At 36.7% G+C, this 24094-nt stretch overlaps 1 protein-coding gene across 6 annotated transcripts; it reads left to right on the forward strand.

Moving 5' to 3' along the window:
* Window positions 1-1372: 1372 nt before the first annotated feature.
* Atpalpha (sodium/potassium-transporting ATPase subunit alpha) lies at window positions 1373-23900 on the forward strand. 6 transcript variants are annotated; one of them, XM_090157464.1, is made up of 19 exons: window positions 1373-1501; window positions 4472-4639; window positions 15153-15311; window positions 15380-15439; window positions 15524-15727; window positions 15807-15920; window positions 16270-16522; window positions 16599-16867; window positions 16935-17133; window positions 17214-17651; window positions 17719-17894; window positions 17963-18317; window positions 18795-18896; window positions 18995-19149; window positions 20070-20164; window positions 20508-20682; window positions 21041-21171; window positions 21302-21403; window positions 21472-23900. In XM_090157464.1, the coding sequence occupies exons 3-19, from the start codon at window positions 15258-15260 to the stop codon at window positions 21590-21592; spliced, it is 3003 nt and encodes a 1000-aa protein (XP_090013590.1). In that variant the 5' UTR covers window positions 1373-1501; window positions 4472-4639; window positions 15153-15257; the 3' UTR covers window positions 21593-23900. The 6 variants fall into 6 exon arrangements, with proteins under 6 accessions (XP_090013590.1, XP_090013589.1, XP_090013587.1 ...); XM_090157463.1 differs by having other exon boundaries at window positions 15195-15311; XM_090157465.1 differs by lacking the exon at window positions 1373-1501 and adding an exon at window positions 2645-2972 and having other exon boundaries at window positions 15195-15311.
* The last annotated feature ends 194 nt before the right edge of the window (window positions 23901-24094 follow it).

A 24094-nucleotide genomic window follows, 5' to 3' on the forward strand; every position in this document is an offset into this window, starting at 1 on the left:
TTAAGGTACATTATTAGCCTGTGATTTGGCTTTGGAATTTTTCTTGATATTTGGGTACGCAAAAAATTCCCCGAGGGAGTGCGTGATATGCCATCACTTCTTAAATATCTTTTTGCGTGTAATATTATTTAAGATATATATACGTTAAAACAAGAAAGTTCTTTATAGAAAGACCTATTATTTCTAGAAAATAAACCAAACTACAACTACTTAAATTATTGAAGGTAATAATTATCACTCTAGCGATAGGGCACTAAAGCTAACAAATTTAAAGATGCCACAGAATTGTTTGATTTTTTAGGGTGGAGCTACTTAAACACGTGACTTGGGAAGCGATATGCCTGAGCTACTTAAACACGTGACTTGGGAAGCGATATGCCTGAGCCACGTCACGCAAAGGGAGACTAGCGAAAATTCGACAGAATTTTTAAAACGATTTTGTGGGTCAGAACGCCCCTGTAGAAATGTTCCAACGGCAGTGTTTTAAGGTACTAAGGGGAAGCTTACGTAAGGGGCATTTCAGTCTAATTTCGAGAACGTTACAGTTAAAAACATTTTGACATCGACGTACAAAAATTTGAAAAGTCCATTAAAAGGAGTATAAAGTTGAATATTTATGTAGACTTAATTTCACATTGCTGCCACCATGTTTGACTAATCTGGCACTAGTTACGTGAAAAACAAGTTGCAGCGGGTGTTAGCATACGATTTTTCGATTTAAAATATAGTCCCTTTAATATAGTAGCTAAATGTAAGTATGGGCGGCGTCTAATTTCTCGCCATTGTGGTTTTAAAGGGAGTATAAAGTACCTTATTTATAATAGATCACTTCATTTGATTTTTATCCCACTAGGGTGTACCTGGCGCTAGTTACGCTACACCTTTCATCCTAAAAACAATAAACAGCGGAATAAAACACGAATTTCGTTAATCGTCCCGATTTATACTCCCTTTAAATCCGAAAATCTTCCCTTAACTCGCGCTACGACTTGTGTTTAACGTAACCAGCGCCAATTACCTAACTTCTGTTAATCTTGGTAACGTAAATATGAAATTCTTTGATCGACAATAAATACATTCCTCCTTTAAGGAATAATATTACACACTTGAATAAAACCGATATGATATCGGTTATCGTCCAAACCATATTACAAACTAATCTCAAATTAGCAACAGAATTCTCAAAGAATATATATTTAATTGACGGGCGAAACGCGTAAGTCTCAACCGGACTGCGTGTTTTTGAGAGAACGAGTCTTCAATTATAATTCCCTATCATCATCCGCGTTTGGGGAGATCTGGCTGCCAGCAAGCTTGCGAAACGGGCCGGTTGGTGGCGCTGTATTCCGAGCTCACCCGAGGTTCTCGCTTTAATCGGAACTCCGTAGATGTGATGTCACAAGCGCGAGCTCACCCGAGGATATACTAACCGTCTCTCGCGGCGCGTCGGTTCTAGCTTGGCGGGGGTAAAATGGCGTCCAAAGGGAAATTAGACGATCAGGTAAGAAATGCCGTTTTTTAACAACTTCATTTCACGAAATAATATCTTTTTATCGTTAAAAAATATAGCTAAAGTAACTTATTACCATTACGGTTAATAATATTTCCCAAAAAACGAGTTTATGGAAGGCGAAAACCTTTGCGGGGAGCGTTACGCTCCGCAGCGCCGGGTTTTGCGTTTTGCCGCAGTTTCGACTGCTGCAGCCTCGGAAAATTCCGTGTTATGGCGGCCGTCCTTTTGGAAGCCGGCTTCGAGCCAAACCTTCCTAACCTCAATTGATATTCGCTTTTTTATCTAATTACTTTTCTTCTCGTAACGAGGAAAAAACAACCTTATATTTCAGGGGTTTGGCCTTAAAAAAATTTGGATTGTACTCTCTCTCTCTCCTCCCTCCAAGAGGGCTTGGGTTTAATTTTTTCGCTCCTTTCATTAGGCAGCGAATGAAAATTACCAAAGCTATTATTGGCTTAGCCATACGGCGCGTTTGTTAGTTCAGCTGCGGGAAATTTAAAAATGTATTTTTGGAAGCCAAACTGGGCGTAGCTATTTTTAAAGGGCTTTCGTGTTTTTGACCCAGCTCTTGACTAATATTATTATGAGTTAGAAAACGTTAAATAAACGACTAATATTAATAATAATTCTAAATATTTTTTAAATTGTTTTTTAATTATAAATTGCATTGCTAACGGCGAGCGATATCTTTTAGAGTAGGTTTACGACAAGGTATTAAAAAATTAAAGTAAATGTAAAGCAACGTCCACGCGTTTTAATTCGCTACTAAGGCTTAATTTGGCGCACAGCGCCATTGCAATTGATTTTTCAGCCCCAGACAAAATTTTTTGGGTGGGGCTAAAATTGATCTCAGGCGGACCCACTAGCCGGGACAGCGGTTGTCCGATGTAAAGGTAAAACTGGGCGAAGGGTTATTTATTTTTTAATAGACTCCCATTTGGCGCGCAAATAGAAAATTAGTAGTTCAAACCGCGGTTGGGTGGGGAAAAAAAATCGGTCTGATTTCGGTAGCTAGGCCTAAATTTCGAAAAAGCGGTGTCGGAGGGGGGTGCGAAGGGGTGGCGCATGCGTGGAAGGTATCCCGGTGTCTTTAACGTGCCGTCGCGTTCTCGGATCTATAGTCAGTTCGGTTTCTCACCGTCTACACTGTGGAGCGCTGCCTGTCCACCCCCACAAACAAGAGCGCGATCCTCTTCCATCTTTGACGACCAACGTACCATATTCGTGACAGCGACTCGAGCAGATTAATTAGGGATTCCGCTCGTCCGCTTTTTAACTAGCGCGTGTGGAAGCGCTCATAACGCCAGTCGGTTACGTTAGGTCGGGTTATACGAATTACCGAGCTCTTCTTAAAATCTTCAGCCGTCCTTTTAATATATTAAATTAAAATAAGCCTTAACATTTAACCCAACCCCGACGGTTCTAGCGGGAACGACTTTCTCTATAACGGTTCAATTTGGTACGTATTTAATTTCATTTATTCTAATAGAAAGTTTTACTTAATTTCGCTTAGGGTTTTGGTCGCGTTCTAGTTGGCTAACTCGTTTTACAAAACTAGCCTTTTTTTCCTACCAAAGGCTATACCGATAATATATCTTTTCAACCGCGTTTGAAGCGGCAGGTTCATTAAATATTTGTTACTTTTATACGGCGCACGTATTACGTGACCCATTTTTTTTAAACATTTCTTTTGAACCGGTGAAAAATGCGTTAGCTTCAAATTTCGTATAGCGGTATCGTCTTTTTAATATAACTAGATTTAAAATGTCATATTTAATTTAGTGTTAGGATAAAGAGTTAGGAAGTGCGTTTAGCCTTGCCGGCTCGTGTGTCTACAGGATTTTAAGCCTCGGTAATGGTTAATATATTGATTTTGGGAAGTGACTCCCCTCCCCACTAGCGTTTGCCGGTGACCCCCCCTCTACTTAACAGAAAGCCGGTGCTTTGGCGAAAAGTTCCCCCCCCCCGCCCTCCCCCCCCCACCCGAAAAATCGATATATCCACCCTCTCCTCGCGCAAAATGTAGCTCACTTGTTTGTGCTTTCAGACCCAATTTTTTTAAAGAGCGAATTTTAGGACGTGTTTGTGCGCTCGGCAGTAACTACATAATAAGGTCAAAAGGGAGCGTTCGTAAATTTCGTCAAGCGATTGTTTTCCACTAGCCCAACCCGTATTAAGGGCGACTTTCAAAGTGGAAATTAATAAGCGGATTTAAGTGCATTTTATTAATAATAAATAACGTTAAAATGATTTAAAGCCTTTAAAAGAATTCATAAGCTCTCTAATGGGAGGGCTTTAAAGCATAGTCGAAGGTAGCGTTTCCCCTAAAAACCGGGTGGCCAGGTTACTTCATATTCGCTATTTTTATTAAACTTTTATATTATTCATAAACCGCTTTAAATGGGTTTTAATTTTAAATTAATTTATCACCAGGTTAATTTCAACCGTCGGTTACGAGTAAGTTATACACCATTGAGGTGGGATCATCCCCATTTGCACTAAATATAAATTTTTGTCTAAATTTACGTATTAAAAACTATTTCGAAAAATTTTAATTTACAAATTTATCTATTCATAATTTATTTTAAATATCGTAGCTTAAAGGTAAAGCGAATCGTTTAAATAAATTGGGTCGAATTTCTGGCAGCTCCTCCCCTTTCGTCACACTAATCAGACCTTCTATTCCGCAGCCCTTTAAATTTTTACGAACGACCCCTGACGTATTTGTCGTAATGTAGACTAGGTTCAGACACTGACAAATAGATACCCGTTGCGAAGAACAGGTGGCACCCGTTAACCCCATCCTCCTGCGAAATAAAAACGAGAGTACAATTCAAAAGAAAAGGGGCCTCTCCTTTGAAAATGGAACGCGTTTGTTAACGCGTTCGTTCGTCTCGCCGAAAAGAGATGACTATCGGAGCTGTGTGAAAATGGCTTTTGTTGTTTAATTTTGTACAGTGAGAAAGTTCCGTGGAGAAAAAAATATTCTAACGTCGCTCGAACGGGAAGCCACATTGCCGTCTTTTGAGTGAAGTTTATAAAAAGGGGGGAACTTGCCACTTCGTATTTATAGCCAAAAAAAAAGGTCGCTAAAAAGACTTAACCCCGTAGCCGACAAAGAGTCAAGTAAGTGGACGATGAAAGATAATTTGAACCCCGCCCCGTATGCGTCCCGTCACCGACGTTTCAAATACGTTTACGTACTTTTTTGTCCGAGTCAGCTTGCCAGTAGAAACGCCTAGATTTGTTTTAATTATTCGTTGAAGTTCGTGCATGTTTCAATATTTATGCATGCTAACTTTTTTTTAAATAATTAAGCCTATCAAGGTGTTTTAATTGAACAATATTTAAGATATTTCTCGTTGTACAACTAGGCCTATTAAGGTTTTTAATTGACCAATATTTAAGATATTGGGTGACTGATAGCTTTGTCTATTCAAGTTGTTTTAATTGACCAATATTTTAAAATTGGGTAATATTTTTCTTTTACAACTAAGCCTATCAAGGTTTTTAATTGTCCAATATTTAGGATTGGGGGCGATTGTTTTACGTTGTACAACTATGCTTATTCAAGTTGTTTCAACTGACCAATATTTTAAAATTGGGTAATATCATTCTTGTAGAACTAAGCCCATAAAGTTTTTTTTAATTGACCAATATTTAAGATTTGGAACTACTGTTTCGCTGTAGTAACCGGTTTTGGCTAGATTTCGAAATCGCCAAGTATATTTAAATTGTTTTGGCACTTTACCAAACTTTTTTTCGTAAACAATTATTTCCGGTTTAATTGGCAAGTGACGCGCTTCACGTTTAAGATTAATAAAATTATTACCCAGTACCGGCTTGGTTACTCTTCTAATTAGTCTTAATAACCGCTATTGAAGCCTTGTTTTACGACGAAATACTCAAACAAACTACTATGCGAAAGAATTTCGAAATTTTTTTTTACTGGCTTCCCAAAGTGATCGTAATGTCAGAAGTAAATAATATAATATCAGAGAAGAATCCATTTGTTTATAAAGTTTGAAAGATATAACTGAGCGGGCTTCCAAAACCTATACGGTTCGAAATCATATAACATTTACAGAAGTGACGCGTTTTGGCGGAAAATTTAAAACATTTTCGAGCCTGCAAAGATTAATTTTCACGAGATGGATACTTCTTCCTCGTGAAATTTATTTACTTCTGGTAATAACTCGCTTCAATGCGGTAGTTTTTTCATCCTTAAGAAGTAGTTGGTATATTATCTATTTATATCAACACGAGAGATACCGCGGCGCGGTGTAGAAGAAGCAACCAATTTAGTTTATAGTATAATCACAGCCCGCCATTTTGCCAGTCCAATTGACGTCAATCGTATTTAGCGAAAATGGATCAAGTGTTTCTGCGATCCGTCTGCCTTTATCCGCAGATAGACCTTTACGTAACAACCTCATTTCGAGTGCCTCCCGTTTAGGCTTAAGAAATGCTACGTAAAAACCTCGCTATTCTACGCGCCTAATCGCCACTTACACGAGTATCAAACCAGTGCTATTTCGAAATGGATAATTTTCCCCATATATTAGTAGCGGTGAGGGGAAGGGGGGGGGGGGGGTGTTTTTTTTTGGGACAACTTGCGAAATATTTCCCAATTTAAGCGGTAAGCGCTAGATTCCTTAATTAATTTGGATATTGAATAATTACCTCTTCTAAAAGAGACAAACCCGTTTTTTCTCTACGCCTCGACGCGCTAGTTGTTGAATAGAATAAATTAAAAGGGAAACCAGTGTGATAAAAAGGCTTTAGGATTGACCCTATTCAATTTGAAGCAATTGGGGAGTATAAAAAAAAATAAATGTTTCGCCGGTTTTAGCCGGCTACAAAGTTACGAACCCCCTTAAATTTCTCGTAAGGCGTTCCTCGTCGGCATCGTTTCAAATAGAGGTTAAAATGTGATACTCTTCGTCCCCAGACGAAACTGTACCGTCGCAATAATCAATTACCAAAATTTATTTTCGAAAAGATTTGTAGAATCTAATTAACTGTAATATTTTCATTTAATTTACTTTTTTAGGTATGTAGCTGAAATAGCGTAATTTAAAAAAAATTAAGGTTAGGAAAATGAGTAGAGGAGTTTTTATGTATAAAAAATTTAAAATTGGCGTAAAAAAAGTTGAAAAAAGTATAAAATTAGTTGCGTAAAACGAAAATTACGCAATTATGTCAGTAAAAACCCTTCAAGGAGAATTTAAAAGTTTGCCCAATTTAAACATTTTAAATTAATTCACTAGTAATTGTCTTTTAAATTTATGGTTGGTCCCAATTGAAGGGATTTTTATAAATGGATACTTTATAACTTTAATTTTGTTTTAATTACGATTGACCAGGTTAGGGATATCACTAATCTGATGGTGTAATTTTATGAACATTTTACCCGTAAGAAACACAGATTTCCTCTCTAAGTTTATAACTAATTTGTACCATAAAATAAGGTTCCTTTTACGTGGTAAATTAGGCCCAAATGTTATTAATATGTAGTTACATTTGGGAATTCGACTACCTACCTCAGAATATTTGCTTTGCAACCGGTAGTTGCTAATTGGGTCCTCTAAAATAGCTGTGCAACTACAATCTTAAAGGCGCAATTTCAACAGGGAGGGGGGGGGGGGGGGTGGCATTGTAAGTCTATGAAAAAAACCACTACCATACTGCTCTTAACCAGGTCGAAATTGAAACTAGTAAATTTTTTTGTTAATGATAGGCACTTTTAAAAATTATTCGCTCCAGCGATTTGGAAATAACTTTTTAAACGAATCAAAACTAAATTCGGTACGAAGCACGATTATCGCCCCCCGCCCCCGAAACATCAAGCTTAGGAGGCGACTTACGCGTAGTCTATACGTTCCCTTACAGGTCTTACAGCGCAGACTTACCCGTCTGTGGTTCGCGAACAATTTTCAAAGTCAGGGGAGCGTTTAGCTAATAATTTCATTCTGGCCTCTCCCCGCACTTTTTGCCCCTCCTATGGGGGGGGGGGGGGGGGTTCGTGTACGTTCTCTCTCGATCTCAGCCATAAGCGCCGTCCTTGGACTCCATAGTAGTATCGTAGTTAGGCTTCGCGGCGAAGCTGGGCTTGTCGTGCGGGGAAGACGGGCACTTAGAAGGATGAGAGCGAAGGCTGCCGTCTTCCAGGGCGGGGAGCGCCAAGCTATTTTTAGCTCTTTTTATCCCTTTCCTAACAATTACGATTCTAACCCTAATGGGCCGTTTTTTTGTTAGGTTGTTCGTACGAAATACGATTTACGGAAACCTCGTATTCTTACTTGGTATTCGAAACTAGACGCCAGTTGGACTGTTTATCCGCCCTGCAACTCTGTTTTTGTTTTCCCCTTTATTTGAGTGTGTGGCGGTCACTTCGATTAAGTGGAAGCCAGCGCTTCGGATCTATCATGGCGACTAATAAATTTGACGCGGTGATGTTGTGGGCTTCAATACAACAACGCTTCGTACATCGTTTCTTCTAGCTATCGCGAATCGTGGATTGAACCCATTTCTCAATTTGATTTACAAGTTCTATAGATTATTACAGAAGGGCTTTCACACTAATGAAATATTAGATAAATATTTTGGGTATGGCAAAATTAGTTTCAAATCGTTGTATTTTGAAATAATTCATTGTTACGCAGTCATCACCATATTCTCCATAATAATCACCAGTAATTGGTGTAATAACTTATGCAGAGTTAGTTGCCTTGGTACTTAGAATTCCTGGTAAGGTCCGGGAAATTGAATATAGGTCTAAAAATCGGGGAAAAGTAGAAGAATTTTAAAAATTAGGCTAAAAATCATTTTTATCTGCATTTCAATTGCAAATAGGAAACCTTTACTAAAATATTGTTTAAAAAATACCAAATTGTGGCACAAAAGTAAGGGAATTTGATTCTAAAACTGCGCAACCCTTTATGATTCTACAATCATCTCTGTAATCGGTGTAATAACTCGGTAATTCTGCCATAGCTCTGTTATTGATTGGTAATCGCTTCAGTCAATCACCCATTACATAAAGTGGTTAGCACCTCTGTTATTAGGCAACTATGTTACTATCTTATATTTAAAAGTTTAAACGCTGTAAGGAACAATCTATTTAATTTAAACTTTTTTTTTTAATTACTGTGTGAAGCCTGACATATATAACAGGTTGCCACAGGTCAGGGAAAAGTCGGGTAATTTTAACTAAAAAAAGTCATCTACACTATAATATAAGCTGTAGTAAAAAGATAATCTGATAAAAGTAAAATATAAAGTTCCAAAATCACACATAATCTTAAAACAAAAACCCTTTCCCAAAACCCGAATTATATTCCACCTTTGGATAATTTTACTACTTTTAATCTTCCGACGCAGATTTGCTGAAGTTTCGCGTTTTCATTAAAGTTTCCGTTTGGCGATAATCCGTCGGCGACGATTACGCGAATATCACGTTGGAATGGTTTCGCGTAGTGTTTCTCCTCTACGCGCCCGTCTGGGATCCAAGGCGAAATAGAGGTCGCCACAGTCGCATTTCGCCATTTGGAAGGATTCAATTTATCCATTTCCGCGTCCCATTCGTCATAGACTTAACTACGAAGGCGAGTGTTATGTCACGGCCGTGCTAGACCGGAAAACGGAAATACACCCCAAATCATATCGAGGGAATAAAACCAGGGGAAGAGGATTGAACCGACCGGGGAGGGTGACTTGTCCAAAACCTCTCGTGTGACACCGTAAGATAATAAGAATCGTAAGTGTCCGGCGAAATGATTATTAATGTGGAATGAACGTCATACCCAAAAAGAAAAAAATTAGTCAACTTTAAAACTATTATTACGCGCCCACCAAAATGGTTGTCGTAGCAACTGCGGGAAATACTTTTAGTGAAACGCATCAAGCGAGGGGGAAATATTTTAATATTGATGTTATTCGCTTGATGCGTTTTTCTTAATTCCCGCATCTGCTATTTAATATTAACATAAGTGTATGATGCCTCTAAGTAGTCAAATAGACTCTCTTCGCATCCTGTATCAACGTAGCCTTCACATAAACTTGAACTGCCTAAGCCGACGTTTCTCTAATCCCGTTTGGTGCAGGGCTAACCTGACCGGTCGAGATATAAATTTCCGCATTCGCCTGGAATTTTCATTCTCCCCGCCGAGCTGCCGATGTAAAGAAAATGATTTGCTCCTCCACCTTACTAGGCACCACTTACTAAAACTACCCCCCCCCCCCGCCTAATTTAGTTCAATTTTCGCTGGGTTTAGGATTTTTTCAGATCTTTAATTTTCTCTGGAATCTGAGATACAAGATATCATTTCCACCTAGAGAGGGCTTATTTGACTACATAGAGGCATTTTTAACTTGTGATATTAATATTAATATCATTTTAACGTCAAGGTTAAAAAAATTACTTTTATAAAGACAAAGTTCTAAAAATTTACTACTTCATTTTTAAAATAGTACGAAATAAGTCAAATAATTTTAAATTCGTAAAAAAATATCTTTGAAGCTATATGGCCGCTGTTTTCAACTATTTAATATAATCAAGGTTGAATTGCACATTCGTAAAATATACGCGCAAGTCTATTTATAAGGTTTACAAGGGAATGATTTGTTACGGCCGAGACTTCAGGGTTTTGTTATGTTTCCACGCCATTTAATATAAAGCTTAACAAAATGACCAATATTTAGGGTTATTTTTAATCATACGCAGACAATTGGGGTAATTTTATTAAGAGGTTATTTATATCTGGCAAATCCTATTCTTTTAGCTACTTGAATGCATGGTTTATGAGGGTAAAATCGTAAACATAATTTCATAAAAACAGTATTAAAACCAAAAATATACAGTACTCAAATTGCGGTAATGGAAGGCTTTTGCTTTTTCTAAAATAACCGAATACATTAATTAAACCATTCTGACTAACCATTATTGTAGTAGTAATGGTTCACCTGTAGGGAAATACGTAGTTTTTATACTTGAGTTTGTTCGTGGAAATAACGACTAAGGCGGGTGCTGGCACTAGAAATAGCGAAATACTTTTTTGGTTTTGGCAACCTACTAACTTTTCCTTATCCCAGATTGTTCTCTGTTATGTGTTCTTTAACCTTTTGGAAATGCCACTAAATCTTTTTATAAGCTCGCGAGAAACTCGCTATAACGTTGCCTTCTCTTAACCAGTTTTTAAAACCAAACAATAAGGCCAGCCTAACAAATTAAAATTGACATCTCGTGGTTAGATATCGCTGTCTGTTGACACCAAATGTTTTTCTTAATTTCCTCTTCTACAATTTGTTTCACAATTACAAAATTGTCAGGTTAAAAAACGTTTCGGTAGTTTTTAAAAATTATTCTTAAGGACACAGTAGCTTGAGAAATCTTTAATTAAGTCTTTACAATAATCACAATTGTACATCTAATTTCTAACACTTAATTGTTTAGAAGATGCATTGAACGATTTCCATTAACTTTTTAAAATAATGAAACCTGGAAATAAAGTTGTAATATTTTCACTCTGAAAAATTTAAGCTACCTAGTTAAATTTAATCCTACTAGTAACACGTTGTAAGTCCATAGAATTTATATTTTATAATTATACCATAACCGTTTACTCCGTCGAGTTAGTGGTACAAACTTAAGTTCGGCAAATTTAGTGTTGTTAGTGGCGAGTAAAGCAGAGGAAAGAATTTGGTTTCTATCATCAGACACGGGATAAAAAGATGATTTAGTTTTGGTATTGTGTATAGGTGAAAAGCCTTCAATTAATCCATTAGTGCTTTTGTAAGATATGCAGCTAGTGAGCGGATCTATCTCATTGAAGTCTTCAATTACGCTTTCGAAACTGGCAACGGTCTTAATATTTTCAGAATCTAAAGTTAAGTTAGTGGACAATTTTCCCAAAACGTAAATTGTTCGTTGTTAGTCGTTAGTCAAAATTAAAATGGTCAGCTTAAACCTTCTTCTCTGACATATAATTTAAAAACGTTAACTAGTTTTAGTTAATTCACTGAAGTGTTTACGTGATAAAAATAATCAAAATACCAATGCTGTGAGAAAAATCACCTTGTACATTTCCTGTCATAACAACGATCTCAAGTTGCCTGGAAATGTAATAATGTTAACAGAATGAAGGAGCGTACAGCGATTGTACCACCCGTTTGTTAGACTGTCTAATGTTAGTATGACACTTCTCTCAACGATAATCGAGTTCCACCATTATAAGTCATTCGAACTAGCTAAGGACGGCCACATCTCTTCTATTTAGTCTTTGGAACTGACAAATAACTGTCTACCAGTCTTTTCGACGGATTAGGCAAGGCTTATTTTAAAAGTGAAACTCTTACGAAGTGAAAATAACGCTTACTGCATTATGACTTATTAGTAAATTCGACGTATTAACGCTGAATACAGTTATTTTATCATTTGTGAGCTAAGTCCAGTTTCTCCGTGTAATTAATCACCATCAATCGAGCCCGGCAATGATTTTGTGACACTGAAGAATTTCTTTTTCGGAATCTCTAGATAACGCTTATGACAAAACTAGATTTCGTAATGCTACTTATGTATATTTTGCATAACTCTGCCATACCTGTTAAAGATAATCTTGGGAAATGAACCATTAAAAAAATTTTAAATGGGAATTTCGTTGTAAGTTAACGCGCGAGTTCAAATTTATCGTTAACACTTTCATAAGATATTCTAAGGGGGGAGGGGGGGATACTGAATTGACCAACCTCCATTACGATTTGGCACATGAGTTTCATGGTTTGGGCCGGGATCAAACCGATTTACCTGCAATGTGGGCCCTCACGCATTTTACAATCAGTCAACGGACACACCTACTTAAACTCTACCAAACCCACAAAATGACTTCACAAAGATACAATACAATTGAACTAGCTACTGTTGACTATTCAGTTTTAAAAATGTCTTATGTCCAATCATTTATTCAATATTATTAATAGCAATATTATAAAGGAATATTTCGTTAATATTACAATGATTTAAAATTTATACGGTACTGTTTCCATATTTAAGAACTAGCCTTGCAGGTTTGCCAGATTAGGGAGAACTGTTTTATCTCCATACTGTTCTATATCACCCCTTTAAAAAAAGGGGTAAGTGCTAGAAAATGAATTTATTGAAGGGTCTATTGTATTCTTATGGTATTAACTAGGGATATATTAACGTCTCTATACCCACGGGACAGACGGACAATAGACTGATCAATTCTTGATATTACAACCATGTTCTTTGTCAATGCTATCAGTATTAGAAGTATCCCCGGCAGGGTAGTGTTCCCCCCCCCTTTTTTTTGACTACGTATTTCGGGTGTCAATCCACCTAGTCGACACCAACGGCTTTTGCTCGCAATCAGTGTCTTCCTTCTTGGTGCACTGCGTCCGCGGCTTGCCAATGACTTTTCCCGTAGTTTCGCTCTGAAAGCCAGAGTAGATGTCGTTGCCATGACGACGCCACGCTATCGTCATCGTCAAGGCCGCTGCGGCTCCGTGGCGCTGCCGGCGCCCAACGTGCCAGAAATTGATTTTATAGCTCGCCCCGGCGTGGCCTACTCCACCGCGAAGCGCCCTTTTGTCAATGCCCATTGCTGGGTGCGCGGGTCAGCTGGGAAAGTTTCACCTCATTTTAGACCAAATCTAAAATTTGATTCGCAAATTAAAGAACCTTCATTGGCAAACTTTGAGGCAAGGCTTAAAACTACGCGAATTACAAATTTAAAAATAAATTAAAATTTTATCTTAAATGAAAACAAATTACCAAATAAATAAAATGTAATTTGGCTTTTAAATAATCTGCGTTAAAATGTAGTACAAATTATTGAATTTGACTGGGGACAACGTTTATGGATAAAATTCGGTACCACTCTGCTGTCCCATGGCAAAACCTTTTAACCACCACGATCGTAATTTTGAGATATTTGACTTTTTCAAAACCTAAGTTTTAAGATTTTAACGTGGTTTTTAATGCGAAAATTATAAAATCCAAAACCATTTTTTAAGTCATAAATAGTTAAATATTTAGGACTTTTACCGGAAACTTTTACAGTACTTTTGTACATGCCTTAGTAAAACTGATGCGTAAAAATCTAATTTTTCAAAAATTTGGTGGTTATAAGGTTTTGCCATGGGGCAGCCGCACTGTTTACAAGTATACGCCGAATCTTGGTATTCCCATCCCTGTATGATAACTTGCCCAGATGCACTGACATCGTTTCGCATATTTTGATGGTTGGCTCTTTTTGAAACGTCTCGGTCGTTAATAAGTAGAGCTCACGCCAGGTCTCTAGAATACCTGAAAGAACCTAAACCACCCGAACAACTATTTAGATCCCTAAAGTACCCTAAATTCGGGGAAAGCACTATCGGTTTAAAATAGTTTACTTATGTTTAAGGGCAGTTTAAACAGTGGTTAATTAAAATCTGAAAAGTCAGTTCAAATCTTTTTGGACTGATTAAATTTTGGTAAATAAAATTGGTGATCGTTCACAGTGTATTTGTGCACCAAAAACGCGTTCACATTCAACATAATCCAAACTGTGTTTGTAGCTTGATTACAAGCCGGAATTTTTTCGTTAAATTCTATTTTTAACCCATTTGGCCATTCTGCCAAATCAGTAAAAAGAATCGGGGAAAAAAATTGGCATAGATCTTAAGGTATAATTAGAAAGTTTTTTTAGAAAAGGTCTTTGTCAGACCAACTACAAAGAGTGACTGTTTGCGAGATTTTCTAAAACTCTTAATACCATACGTTTTATTTCGAAGCCACTTCTAAGTGGTTTTTTTACCATTATTTTTCCCAAAATCCTATATTTCCTCATAATAACATTAAAAGTTTTCACAACTTGAATACTCTAAGGCCAATGTTATGTTGTACATAAATTTTTAGGCTCTAATTGCTTTTAGCATTCTGGCAAAATTAAATCCGTATGGTAATAAATTGAATTTTAATGTCTGCTTCGGAGAATGTCATTACAAGCCACAATTATTCAACCTTCATTATGCCTCTGCTGTAGTTGTTCGCTTTTGGCCGTATCAGAAGTATATAGTATCTTTTTTACGATATAAGTATGTTTTCCTATACTGCTAATATCAAAAGCGACATATGTCACTTTTGCTAATATCATTCGCTTAAAACGTGTACCTTCTCAGTGTTTTGCAGTTTTTTCGAAAGAGTTTCGAAATCAATGAGTTAATTCGTGATTGAGTGCACTGAAACACTACGAAGGTGCGTGTTTAATTTTTACGTTCTAGAAAGAGAAATCGGCCGTATGAGATATATACTTCTGGTTTTATATGAAAAAAAACAAGCTGACCATAGGCATAAGAGGTTGAAATACCAAAATGGCTTTGAACTGCGACCTTTGTGATACTGTTGGATGATTTTTTTTATAAGTTTTGATGATTACGTTGTATATTGTTTTACTTGTTAGAATAGAAATGTTCTTGAAGCAGCGCATGCGTTTGTTAATTACAACAGACCTGTAGTAAACAATGTAGTCGGCATTTTTGAGTTGGCTTGTGCATGACGTTTTTTTGGCATTATTTCTTTGTTTCGCTTCCGTCCTTCCCTTCCGTCCGTGTGTCTGGCCCGTAAATGGAACCTCAGTACGGGAGATCTGACAGCTATCGTGTCGCTGTAACACCAAAGGTACCAGACGATAACAGAACAGCCGAAGGTTTACCCAAGTCTCGGCGCAGACGACCAAACATCATGGGGAAGAAGCCCAAACAGAATTTGGATGACCTGAAGCAGGATTTAACGATAGTACGTTTATATCATCTCATTTTTTTTTCTATGTAAACTTTCTCAACTTTGGATATAATTTATTTCAGGATGACCACAAAATCCCAATTCAAGAACTCTATGCACGTCTTAGCACTAATCCAGATACTGTAAGATGTGATATATATATATTTTTATAACCTCGCACTTTTCAGGAATTCTAAGTAATTGTCTTGCGTGTTTAAAAATGGCAGGGTTTAAATTCGCATCAAGCCAGGGAAGTGTTAGAACGAGATGGTCCAAATGCACTCACCCCACCCAAAAAAATTCCCGAATGGGTAAAGTTCTGTAAAAACTTATTTGGTGGCTTTGCCCTTTTACTGTGGATAGGTGCTGTTCTCTGTTTTGTTGCTTATTCAATTCAAGCAGGAACATTTGAAGAACCCCCGGATGATAATGTAAGACAGTCAAAGCTTAGAATAAACAGTTTATATATAACTAACTTCTTTCTTACAATCTCGTTCACCTTTTATGTAGTTATATCTGGGTATTGTATTGTCAACTGTAGTGATTGTCACTGGTTGTTTCTCCTACTATCAAGAAGCCAGAAGCTCAAAGATTATGGAATCTTTTAAAAACCTTGTCCCTACAGTAAGTCGCTCTTCATAGATGACATCGGGATCTTTTTATGGAGAGGTCAGCTAGCCCCTAGTAAGGGAGAAAATAGTATGGAAATGGAGTCTCTAACAACGGCTAGTGAAACTAAATCTTTAGCTCGTTAAATTTGGGTAAACTGAGTCAAGGCTATTTATTGTAATGCGCATAATTGGTACCATAGGATAATTTTTCATCATATATTTAGTTTGGGTACCAGTATAGATGAGGTTAAAACACCTTTGATAAAACACTGGCGCTAACATCTCCATTTAATATCCCAACAATATATTGCATACTCTTGTTTGGATTTTAAATAATTTGTTAATTTTCGCCAACTAAACAGTATGCTACCTTAGTCAGGGAGGGTCAAAAAGTGACCATTCCCGCTGAAGAAGTGGTAGCTGGTGATATTGTGGAAGTGAAAGGAGGCGATAGGGTGCCGGCGGACATAAGGATAATTTCAGCTCAAAGCATGAAAGTTGACAACTCATCTTTGACGGGAGAATCTGAACCTCAAACAAGGTCGCCTGAACTTACAAATGATAATCCCTTAGAAACTAGGAATTTGGCTTTTTTCTCTACAAACTGCGTTGAAGGTCAGTTTTGGATGTCTTTAACTAAAGCATTAAGACTATTGATGGTTAATATGGTGCTTTCTTGGACGTTTGGTAGGAAATGCAAGAGGAGTAGTAATAAACACTGGTGATCGAACTGTCATGGGTCGCATTGCTGGTTTGGCTTCTGGGCTCGAAATGGGTGACACCCCTATTGCCCGAGAGATTGCTCATTTCATTCATCTGATTACTGGTGTGGCAGTTTTCCTTGGGGTGTCTTTCTTCGTTATTGCTTTCATCCTTGGTTACTACTGGCTCGACGCTGTCATTTTCCTCATTGGTATCATTGTGGCTAACGTGCCTGAAGGTCTTCTCGCCACTGTCACTGTAAGTGTCTTCCTGTAAACGCTGTCCATATTAAGGACAGCCTTAAGAGAAATCACCTCCCCCTTAGGTCTGTCTTACACTAACTGCCAAGAGAATGGCCTCAAAGAATTGCCTAGTAAAGAACTTAGAGGCTGTGGAGACTTTGGGCTCTACCTCTACCATTTGCTCTGATAAGACGGGTACTCTAACTCAAAACAGGATGACAGTAGCCCACATGTGGTTTGACAACCAAATTATCGAAGCTGACACAACTGAAGATCAGTCTGGTAAGCTCAACCTCTGTAATCACTACTATCATAATTTTCTTTCACAAATTCTTATTTAAATCTATCTTGTTCCTTCTCAGGTGTTCAATATGATAGGTCTTCGCACGGCTGGAAAGCATTGTCTAGGGTTTGCTGTTTGTGCAGCAGAGCAGATTTCAAGGGTGGCCAAGAGAACGTACCCATTCTGAAACGAGACTGTGCCGGTGACGCTTCAGAATCTGCCATCTTAAAATGCATGGAATTAGCGATAGGCAATGTTCAGACATACAGAAACAGGAACCCCAAAGTCTGTGAAGTTCCGTTCAATTCGACCAACAAATACCATGTCACCATTCACGAAACTGAAGATGCCAATGATCCCAGCTACTTGTTAGCGATGAAAGGTGCCCCTGAAAGAATTTTAGAAAGGTGTTCCACAATTTATATTGGTGGTAAGGAAAAAGTGTTAGATGAAGAAATGAAAGAAGCTTTCAACAGTGCCTACCTCGAACTTGGTGGATTAGGAGAGCGTGTTATTGGTAAATATCTTTGAAATGTCTAGCATTGTGGTTTCCCAGTTTATATCAGTCTTATGTGGCATCCAAGGTTTCTGTGATCTAATCTTACCCGCTGACAAGTACCCATCTGGCTACCCATTTGACGCTGATGAAGGAAACTTCCCACTCTCCGGACTGCGATTCTTGGGTCTTATTTCTATGATTGATCCTCCCCGAGCAGCTGTACCAGACGCTGTTGCAAAATGCCGAAGTGCTGGTATTAAGGTATGCAATCTCTTATTTTCCTCAGTTGCAATTCAGTTCTCTTCTAAGTCTTTTCCTCTAAATATTAGGTTATTATGGTTACTGGAGATCATCCTATCACTGCCAAAGCTATTGCAAAGGCTGTTGGTATCATCTCTGAAGGAAACGAAACTGTTGAAGACATTGCGCAAAGATTGAACATCCCTGTCGAAGAAGTTGACCCGAGACAAGCTAAAGCTGCTGTTGTTCACGGATCTGAACTTCGTGAAATGCAATCCGACTTGCTTGACGACATCTTGAAATACCACACCGAAATTGTATTTGCCAGGACATCCCCTCAACAAAAATTGATTATCGTAGAAGGCTGCCAACGATTAGGTGCTATTGTAGCTGTGACTGGTGATGGTGTCAATGATTCACCCGCTTTGAAAAAAGCTGACATTGGTGAGTGAAGTTTTCAATATATTTGTAGGTTGCAATTAATACAAAGCGTAAGTACTTTATTCCATGTTTCAAAATTTTGCTCACTGTCACGAATCATTTAGTCATTAGTGAAAAGATTTTCAATTAAACAAATAAGCTTAAAGGGATCCATCACTCACAACAGGGGGAGGCATAAGGGTAACATAAAATCCAGACTTGCAGTGTGCTTCAAAACCAGTTTTTTGTGACCCCTATGCCTTCCCCTGTTGTGAGAGAGGGATCCCTTTAAGCAAAGATGTGTTTTTATCTTGTGGAAAGTCGTAGCTATATAATTTTATATTAATAAAATTCTAGTAAGTATTTAGTAATGTAGAAAAAAATCCTTCATGTTGAACTTAGGCCTAAAAATAAGTTTTTTTTTTTCGGTAATTGTCATTTTCTGTATCAATCATTTGAGAATTAACATAAAGTGAAAGATGGCTCATTTTTAATAATTAGGTGTTGCTATGGGTATTGCTGGAAGTGATGTGAGTAAACAAGCAGCTGACATGATCCTTTTGGATGACAATTTTGCTTCCATCGTAACTGGTGTAGAAGAAGGCAAGTTGTGTTTTTTTTATTTTTACCAGTAATTTAAGTGTGAAAACCTTAAGTATTTGTTTCTTTGCATTCTAAACGTTCCTTTGGTTTCTCTACAGGTCGTTTGATCTTTGACAACTTGAAAAAGTCTATTGCCTACACTTTGACCAGTAATATTCCTGAAATTACTCCATTTTTGTTCTTCATCTTGGCTGATGTTCCATTACCACTCGGTACTGTCACCATCTTGTGTATCGATTTGGGAACTGATTTGGTAAGTCTTCCATTTATGTACATTTTGTGGTAAATATCTTAGGAAATGTTAAATTTATTAATACTTGTATATCTTAAGTTGGAGGATTTTGGGTAAATTACCAGTAGGTTGCTATATTTAATTTGGTTCACATGAACTGAAGTGTCACTAAAATCAACCATCTGTATATTATTTAAAAGCTTGTCGTATATAACACGCATTGTTAACTTGTCTGCTTATGTATCACGGTCTATGTGAAAGGGAGGGATATGGTATCAAGAGCTTTGTACTTACGGTTCCTAACAATTCATGGAGCTTGGCAAGGGTCTATAGATCTTTTGATGGGTTGCTATAATTAAGCGGCGTATACTGTCACCACTTACTATCACTGTGATGTTTTGTGTTGTCTCTTAACTTCTCCGTTAACTAACCCGACTTATAGGTCCCTGCTATTTCATTGGCTTACGAACACGCTGAATCCGATATCATGAAAAGGCGTCCTAGAGATCCAAAACATGATAAGCTTGTAAATGAGAGGTAATGGTTACTCTAAGAATAAAGAATCTTTTTGTGAACCATTTATGGGGTAATGAGATACGGGGATAGGATAAATAATAGAATTCGCTTGTGCTTTAATACAAAATTTCTTGGTTAACTAATTCTCCAAGAGTACCTGGTAAGCTGATGTAAAAAATTTTAAATAGCATTTTTTGTTTGTGCATGTCTATGTTCTGCTGTATCTTTGTACCTTTCGTATTTTGTGTTTTCCTTTCTCATTTCTGTATATACAAACTGTTTTCTCTCCGTAGTTGGGTGTTTTTTGTTAGTACTAGCCTGAGCCTCAGTAGTTCTTATTTTAAGTTATCAGTTCTATTTAAGTTTTGTAGTGTTTTAAGTTTTGAATGAATGCCTGACTAGAAAGAACATATAAACCCCAACAGGTCCCAGCTATTTCTCTTGCCTATGAGACAGCTGAAAGTGATATTATGAAACGACGACCTCGCGACCCGAAGAAAGACAAATTGGTTAATGAAAGGTAGGATCTTGCATTTATTTTTGGTGTAACTATAGCTGGAAATGGTAATATATTGCTTTATGTAGAAATTAACATTTTTGACAACCAAATATGAAGGCTTTGCCACCACCCTACACAAATTTAGCCCAACCACCTGAATTAAAGGCAATAAAAGTAACTAGACAACCTAGGGTGGTGCCTTGGGTATTAGCCTAGCTGATTGTTATTATTATTATTATACCAGTAAAATAATCAAGAATTCATTAACGTTATTTTGTGGCATATACAAAATAAATGGTTCATGATAGTACGTTCTGATAGATTAGGTCACGCATAACATAACATAACTTCCTTTTGTGGCCAGGCTGATTTCCATAGCCTATGGTCAGATAGGAATGATGCAAGCTGCTGCTGGATTTTTCGCATACTTTGTCATCATGGCTGAAAATGGTTTCTGGCCAAGCACACTTCTTGGACTACGAAAATACTGGGACTCCAAAGCTATTAATGACTTGCAAGATTCCTACAACCAGGAATGGGTAAGACAAGTTTCCTATTTTAAAGTCATTTTCACATAGCCAGTTAGTGGTTAGAACTCTAACCTTGTAGCAAGAGGGTTAGGTTTGGATCTCAGCTTATGGTACCTTGTTAAATTTAGGAACCAATTGTATTGAGTTTAAGTAACCTTTTCTCTTTAGCTACAAAGGGTTTTAAATAATTTTTTAATTCCCCTGTTCATTGAAGATTCTAGAAATTAATGCAGTATGGTGATGAGCTGTTGACAGTTATGAATAATGACGTATAAAATCTTAAGATTTAGGCCTATGTTGTTGCCCTTCGATGTTAATAACTTATTATTATTGACAATTTTATCTAATACTTCTCTTTTCTTCCAAGACTTACCAAAACCGAAAGATCTTGGAGTACACATGTCACACCGCTTTCTTTGTCTCAATTGTCATAGTGCAGTGGGCTGATCTGATAATCTGTAAAACTCGACGAAACTCCGTTGTTCAGCAAGGAATGAAGTAATCTTTATTTTGGGCTTTTGCTAGGCATTTCCAACAGATTACAATAGTTAACTCCAAAGAATAATAGTGTACCATTTTTAATAGATTTCTTGGTAAACTAATACATTGCATTTTTTTATTTTTAAAGGAATCATATTCTAAACTTTGGATTAGTCTTTGAAACTGCACTTGCAGCTTTCCTCTCATATTGTCCTGGAATGGATAAAGGTCTTCGAATGTACCCTCTCAAGTAAGATATCCAATTTGGCTCTGTAAACTCTCATTGCTATCATAACCGTTTGCCATTCTTTTATCTAGAATCAATTGGTGGTTTCCAGCTCTACCATTTTCTCTGTTGATCTTTGTTTATGATGAGGTTCGGCGACTAATTCTACGTCGAAATCCTGGTGGTTGGGTAGAACAAGAAACTTACTATTAGTTCATTGCATTACACAAATTTCTTTCGTCCCCTAAATCTCTTCACGAAAAATAACAGAAGATTGGAATTGCGAAGAAGAGAATAAAAAAACATTGTTTTTTGCAAGTATATAAAAATAACAAAATGGCTCTTCCCGCCTCTCCTCGGCACTATAATATAATGAAAAAATATATATATATTTGGAGTGGTCTATGCTAACGAATATAGTACCGCACTCAAAACTTTCTGTTGATGACGGGCTATGGCGGGAAAAGCAACTTAGTAGCAATTTCTCATTCATTATACAAAAATAACAGCTGTTTATTCTGCTGTGGATTAAAAAGTTTTACTCCTCAGTAGCCATATTCTAGTGTTGACACTTAAAAATGGACAAAGCAAAAATTGGGTTTTTCATCTTGCATCGTTTTAGTGAAGTGTTTTTGTTTTCTTTGGGAATGGGGGGTAACTTTAAAGGTATCAGCTGCCTCCTGTAGGATCACTTTGTGCGCGTGTTGAATACTAAAGTCTCGGTGTATTTTTATTTTGGAAAAAGAAAGACTATAGGAAAGTGAAGATGAAAGAATATAACGGATACGAAAGAGGGAAGTTCTAATTTCGATTTGAGGTGACTTTTTGTGACGACGACAATGGCACATAGAAGCAAAAAAAGAAACAAGAGGGGCTTGACAGAGTTGACTGACACCACCAGTTTTCATCGCTAAACATCTCAGTTATATAAATCGTTTTAGAAATATTTAAGAAAAAAATATAAAATAAATATAAAATTTGTTGTCCAACAACACTAATGTAGAGAGACAATGTCGGTATCTTTAGCTGTCTGACAGTTTATTTCAAATTTACTAACTAGGAAAAATTGATTTCTTTTAATGGTGCAAAATTATATTTTCAAAATTTTATTTAACAGTTAATTTTCCCCTTAAGGACTGCCATTAAATTTTCCTTGCACCGTTTTAAAATTTTATTTTGTTTTGCATGTTGTGGAAGTTACGTATTAAAATAAAAATTGCCCTATTTATCCCGGTTATAATACTTTCTTTGCGGACCAGCTAACATTTTAGATGCCACAATTTTCCTGGTTCAGATTTAAATAAAAAGACTTCCTACCCTTAACTTTACCCCTTGAATGGCTCGTTTTAACATTCCATTTGTGGCCAGAAAATAAAATAAAACTATATTTAGAGAGTGGAATTTAGAACTTTTTCATTGTACAGGCAGAGTATTAAAATAAACAGAGCACGGATCACAAACTTGTATAATGGCAAATATTGCTCTGGCAGAAAAGCCATATAGGTAAACTATAACGAAGTTGAATGTAGGCTTATATTTAAAAAGTTGGTTCAGCACTGTTGTAGTTTCAGCCAATTTAAAAAAAATAGTGAATTTTTTCATTTCCAGAGTATATTTAAATTAACCACTAAAAAAATAAATTGCCAATCTAAAGCTATTATCCCCTGCCAATGAAAATGAATTTCACGTATATCCGCTTTATAAGCTTGGGGGGATGAAAGAATATATATTGAGGTGTTACATTAGACAAAAATGACCTCTGAATCTACCTATTGATTACAAAAGGTTTGCACTGCGTAGGATTCATTTGAATTGGTTTTTAAGGATGATTCTGAGTAGCCATATCTCTTTGGACAACATTGCTGATTGTGATTTGTCAACTACGTTTCAGTACAAAATAAAAAAATGTAGTCGGCTTTAAAAATATATATATATTGCCGATAAATTATGCCAATTGGTTTTAATACTGGTACTATAAAAAATTAGCCTCTCACTGAGGTGTATAAAAAGCTCTTGTCGCTATGTTTCACCAATAAAAAAAAAAACTAAAAATAAAAGTGTTGAAACCTTGATTGTTTTCAATGATCTGTAGATAAAATGCACTGTTCGGTGGTTATTCGTCTCTAGCCCCTGTAAAATGTTCACCCTAATTTTCTGAATTACTTTACCAATATTTTTTTCCTTCATTTCTCATTAACTTAAGTCGCAACAGAGGTGTAGGTGTAGATAAGTATAAATAGTCAGCTTTTAGTATTTCTCTTATGTGCATTATATCTCTGGGCAGTGGTGTGTAAAAGGTACTGTCTTACCGATGAGTGCATTTGATTGCAGAATACTTTTTAGTACTCTGAATCTATTATAATATTTTAAATTTAAAAAAACATTGTAGGGATCATTTTGTAGAAACAATTTCATATACCAGTATGTTTGGTAACAGCATAATCAGGTCAATTATAGTTTGTTTAATCTATTTTATAGCACTGATAATTTTTTTGAGAAATAAAAACTTGTTTTAATTGTTTGCTGGTGGTATATATTGATATGAAGGGAATAAGAACAATCGGATGCTGATACGTAAAGATATTATTGGGCTTTGTAAGGGATAATTTGCTTGTTAGGAATAGTATGCTTCAAATCAATTAATAAGAATAAAATGTATTTCAATTACAGACTGCTCATCAACCCCAAAATGTTACTAAAAATGTCTAAATAAAA

This window comes from Leiobunum rupestre, chromosome 8, assembly GCF_980474605.1.
Source record: "Leiobunum rupestre chromosome 8, qqLeiRupe1.1.hap1, whole genome shotgun sequence".
NCBI classification, from domain to species: domain Eukaryota; kingdom Metazoa; phylum Arthropoda; class Arachnida; order Opiliones; family Sclerosomatidae; genus Leiobunum; species Leiobunum rupestre.